The sequence below is a fragment of the Salvia miltiorrhiza genome, chromosome 2, assembly GCF_028751815.1.
Source record: "Salvia miltiorrhiza cultivar Shanhuang (shh) chromosome 2, IMPLAD_Smil_shh, whole genome shotgun sequence".
NCBI lineage: Eukaryota > Viridiplantae > Streptophyta > Magnoliopsida > Lamiales > Lamiaceae > Salvia > Salvia miltiorrhiza.
Genome location: NC_080388.1, coordinates 39,255,645 through 39,261,396, shown reverse-complemented (window position 1 = coordinate 39,261,396; position 5,752 = coordinate 39,255,645). Strand labels below are relative to the sequence as shown.

Genomic DNA, 5,752 nt, shown 5'->3' with positions numbered 1-5,752 from the left:
GTCTACTAACATTTTTTTAAAAAAAATTGTGTCATTTTTAAAAATCTATACCAATTCCTAAGTATTCCCTTCGTCCACAAAGAGTGTGTAGTGGAGTGGATGACACGAATTTTAATAAAAAAAATTGGAAGATGTGATTTTAGTGTTAAATGATAATATTGGACCCACCAAATTGTAAAAGTAAAGGGTGACTATTTTGTAATATTGAGTATGAATGAAGTTTAAAGTATAAAGAAGATTTCTAAAAAAAGAAAACACAGAATCTCTGTGGACGGACGAAAATAATAATAAGCACACAATCTTTATGGACGGAGGGAGTATTAGAACTGAGTTCATCATCCCCTTAAAACACCTCATAAGAAGAGAGAGTACTCCAAACTTATCAACTATAGACATGATCATTACTAAGTTGTGAGACAAGAAGAATGACTTTAACAGGCCTAAGCATATGTAGACAACGTACATAACAAACAAACCGGATCGTATTTGAACCTGGCTATGTACCATATTAGAATTGGGGTCATCATCCCCTTATAAGGCCTCGTTAAGGGAGATGATACTCCAAGCTTATATATTAGAGGTAAGATAATTACCAAGTCGATGTGAGACAGAAAGAGTGACTTTAACACTAGGCATAAAAGCGATGCAACACATGAAATACTATATATATATATATATATATATATATATATATATATATATATCCCACTCTTAATGTCTCACTCTGTATCCACTTTTGATTTGTTATAATTTTTAATTATTTCTTCCCTCAACTTTAATTATTACACTATTTGTCCTTCAATCTAATACTCCATCTGCCTCACCCTAATAGGCACGTTTTTCCGTTTTGGGACGTCCCACTAGAATTGACTAGTTTTTCATTTTGATTAAAAAAATGTACTTAATTAGTGTGAACCATACCACTTTCCTCCTAAAAAGTAAAATTTTGAATTCTCGTGCCCAAAAGAAATGAGTCTATTAGAATGATACGAAGGGAGTATTCATTTGAGAATGATAATAAAATGTTTGAGTGTCTTATCTGTAGAATAAGGGTGCACCTATATGAGAGTGTTAAAGTGATTAAAATAGAGTAAATGACTCATATTTTATAGAATTGTGTGGAGTACTTTTTATTAAAAATAGAGAGAAATACTAAATTAAGAGACAGACTAACATAGAAATAAGAATGCTAAATTATGAGACGAAATGAGTATATTTCAATTTAATTTAAAGATAATTAACTAGAGTTCACTCATCTGATTAAAGTTTATAATTTTGTTTATATTTATTTAAATTAATAATTAATTATTAGGGTTATATATACCTAATAATTAATTATTAGGTATATAATTTTTTTTAATGATAAATATTAATTAGATTTCATTATATATTTTTTATTTGTATGTTAAATAATTACAAAAAAAAAAAGATTAAATGCGGAATTGTGGGACCGAAGGAAGCATTTGAAGGCGCATATATGTTAAAAACTTGAAATATGAGATCTATTTATTTGAGAAGCAGATTGTTAAAAACTTGAAATATGAGATCTATTCCATAATTACATTTTTGCAATTATATGAATATATTTTGTCTTTAACGAAAAAGAATGGATAGTTCTCAGATTTAAGGGGAAGTTAAAAATCTGAATCTGTGGGGTGCAGCCGTGCAGGGGTGGGTGAGTCCTGACGGAGTAGTCTACTCTTGTGTGTGAAAGACAAAAAAATGGTGGGTTTAATAAGATGACACCCACCTCCGCTTTAGGAATTAAGATTCCCCCACCATTTCCACAGCACAACAGACATTCTTCCCAATTATTACTTCCGACTCTCTCTCTCTCATGGCCGATCTCGATTCTAACCCCGCCGATTCCCTCGCCTCCACCCCGCGCTCCGACCTCCACGATGACGCCCTTCAGCCGCGCGTCCGCTTCATGTGCAGCTTCGGCGGCAAAATCCTCCCCCGCCCCCACGACAACCAGCTCCGCTACTTCGGCGGCGATACCCGCATCGTCGCCGTCCACCGCCACACCACCTTCGCCGCTCTCCTCTCCAAGCTCTCCAAGTTTTCAGGTAAACAATTCACACCGCCAAATTTACGATTTTGATTTTGGAATCTTCAATTGCAACGCTTTCCGATAGGTACAACCAACATAAGCATAAAGTACCAGCTCCCCAATGAGGACCTCGACGCGCTGATAACCGTCACGGCCGACGAAGACGTGGAGAACATGATGGAGGAGTACGATCGGCTCAGCCAGAGCCAGAAGTCGGCTCGCCTCCGCCTCTTCCTATTCCCGATCGACGACAGCATCAACGACTCCAGAGCCTCTAGCATCAACTCGCTCCTCGACGGCTCGGCTAAGCGCGAGAACTGGTTCGTCGACGTTCTCAACGGCGGACCGGCCGCTGGCTCCGTTCTCGAGCGCGGCCGCTCCGAGGTGTCGTCGATCGTCTCCGAAGTTCCGGATTACTTATTCGGGTTGGATAATTCGGATGATGCCTTGAAAGACACCACCAAAATCAGGAACAAAAACCTCCTCAACGACAACGTCTCAATGTCGGACCCGGGTTCGCCCGCCCCGGTCGTTTCATCGCCCTTCTGCTCCACATCCTCGTCCCTGGCCCCACCTAACCTGCAGATGATTCCGGATCTTCCACCCGTTAAAACCCGACCCATCAACCCGGTCCAGGCTGCCGAGCATAAGGAGAGCGAAGTGGTGCACGAGAAAATGGGCCCCCAACCAACCGGGTACTCGGGCGGGCCCGTTTGGCACTACCCGAACCCGCAGGTGCAGCCCATGCCCGCCATGTATTACATGCCGGGCAGTCATGTACAAGCGGCGAATGCGTCGGTCCCACAACAGGTTCCGATCCGGGCGCAGTTTTTGCAGTCGTACCCGGTTTCAGCGGGTCAAGTACCCATGGGGTTTCCCGGTATGAATCACGTATATGGAGCGGGCGTGAGGCCATATGAAATGCCCGCCCGTTTTATCACTGATACTTCGGGTCAGCCGGTTTATTACGGGGCGAGGAACGTGGCCGTTGTTCCGGGTTCCTATCCGGGTATGGGTGTACCTGGAGGGGAAGAGGCCCAGGGATCCGGTTCGGATATGATGGCGGGTCGGATCTCCCAAGGATCATGAAATTTTGATCTAAATTCAGGTAATATATCATGATTTCAAAAAGGAAAAGCGAATGAGATTTTTATATATTTATTTGATGATAATCATTTTTGCTTTGGTTGGACATAACATAAGAATGTTTTGTGTCTTTTATTTGGATTGTGGTTAATATGTGGATAGGATTTTGTTGCACACAATTCAGTTTGGTAATGAATTTTGTGGATGAAATTGTACAGAAAATAATTACTAAGATGGTGTGGACTTTATATTGATTCTTTATTTGCAGATTTTAAGTTTTATTCATGTCTCATCTTTTTTACTCCGTATTTAATATTGTCGATGGCTGTGATAGAGTGTAAGACAAAAAGAAATAAAGTAAGTGTATCGAATGTAATTGTTTGCATCAAAGTTGTCTCATCTAATTTATCTGTGAGTAACAATTTGTTTTTTAATGGTTTTAAAAAGACAAATACTATTTTTTTATTTTTTATTTTTATGAATGAATAGAAAATCTGTAACATAGCACGTATTTTTTAAATTTATATTTTATTTTGAAGTTATTTCCAGCATCACCATTTCAAGTTAATATTCAAAGTAATATACTTCGAAATCATCATTAATGTCGAACAATTATACTTTCCATGTTGCCTATAACTCCTCTCAAAAAAAAAAAAAAACTAAAAAATTGTTGCCTATAACTTGTTTGGTTATAAACTTTCATTTCTTAAAAAAAGAACAGAAAAAAAACCTATAAACTTTCATACCTTAAAAGGCGAGGCTTGGCGACTTGGCGTAGATGATGGACCGTGGTCTATATACAGTTCTTTTTTAAGGTACATGAATCATGATAGTGCGTTAATAGGCAAAAATGCCCACTTTTTAAAATTTTTTTGTAAAAATGTCCTAAGTTATCATACAAAGCATTCTATGTCATAATTATGTGAAGTACCTATTTTACCATTTGATGTTGATGGGTGTGCATGGTTTTTTGTGAAAGTCTTACACATTTGACCGATTTGACAGCTATCAGTCATATAAGTCAACGATTTGACATCTATCAGTCAATAGTACATATGACCGGTGGGTGGCTAGATCATGTGTCCGCCCGGCCGGACACATGATTTTACCGGGCGGACACATTATTTTATCGGTCGGACACATGATCTGCACCACTGCCACCTAAATCATGTGTCCGACCGATAAAATAATGTATCCGCCTGATGAAATTATGTGTCCGCCCGGACGGACACATAATCTAGCCACCCATTGTTCATATGTATTCTTGACTGATAGCTGTCAAATCGTTGACTTTTATGATTGATAGCTGTTAAATCGATCAAATGTGTAAGACTTTCACAGAAAACCAAGCAAACCCATCAAATCAAAGAGTATTTAAAGAATAGGGAATATAATGCTTTGTATAATAAGAGAGGACATTTATACAAAAAAGGATAAGGAAGTGAGCATTTTAAATTTTTACTCCAAGATATTTCCCTCTCTCATGTAAAAATAGAAAATAGTCTCGAGAGGTGAGAGGATCCCCCCATATAATAGAATAGGGGGAAATGCAAAAGTAACTCATAAAATAAGTGGTACTCTTTATGTCCCAATAAAAATGATCGCATTCTTTTCGACACAAAGATTAAGAAAGTGATAGTTAAGCTTTAATCATGTGTGGTCCACTTTTTAATGACTTTATTAGTGAGTTAATTGCAACTACCTTTTGTAACAACATTTTCCATCCTTTTATATTTCTAACTTTAATTTAATTTTAAAACTAAGATTTTAAATTTAATTAATTTAAATATGGAATTTTAAATTAAAATTTAAATTAAATTAAAATTTTGAACAATAAAATTTTCGAACAATTAAATATGGAGTTCTTAAATCTGTACACTTAAATTAATTTTTCGACACACATAAATATACATTAAAATCTGGAAACACTTTAAGAACTGAAAGAGTTTAGTGCCTCAAATTACCAACAACGTATAATTGTGCAAAGAAAATAGTAATGTTGGGAAGAATGTTATCAACAGAATGTTAATAACATTGAAACCAACATGCAGCGGAAATGAATAACACACATGAATACTTTTTCACGGATTATAAATAACCCGTGAGTGCCTCAAGGCTAAAAATACTATGTTGAATCAACAAAGTAAAGTACAGATTTGGATCTCTTGGAGATCTATCTTTACAGATTAGCTGCCTAAGATAAATCAACCTATCTACTTTTTGCACTATAATGTTGATATAACACAGAAACAAAATCAGCCGAATAACAAATGTTAGTCGGACAAAACAAACAACCTGCTACGCTTCAATGGCCTTGTACTTCAATTCTTGCTCTCGACTTCCCGTCGATACAGATATAGACTTTACAGATTGGCTGCCTAAGTCTTGTTCGTCAAAGCAATCCTTGAAGAACCGGTGTCACGTTTGCAGCAGGAAAATGACGAGTTGGTTGTGAGTGAATGTTAGGTTGCTGGATTTGTACTTCCAAAATGTGAGAATGAATGAAGCTTCTTGTTGCTTTTATAGGCCTTGATGTCGTGGTTAGTTTCCTCCACTCTCCACTTCCAGAAGGTTTCTATAACCGCTGCAATCTATCTTCAAACACTGCTAGTC

At 37.4% G+C, this 5,752-nt stretch overlaps 1 protein-coding gene across 1 annotated transcript; it reads left to right on the top strand.

The window, feature by feature from the left end:
* Positions 1-1,504: 1,504 nt before the first annotated feature.
* LOC131012383 (protein PAL OF QUIRKY) lies at positions 1,505-3,420 on the top strand. Its single transcript, XM_057940313.1, has 2 exons — positions 1,505-2,069; positions 2,139-3,420. Exons 1-2 carry the CDS (start codon positions 1,838-1,840, stop codon positions 3,140-3,142), a joined length of 1,236 nt encoding a protein of 411 aa, XP_057796296.1. The 5' UTR covers positions 1,505-1,837; the 3' UTR covers positions 3,143-3,420.
* Positions 3,421-5,752: the final 2,332 nt, after the last annotated feature.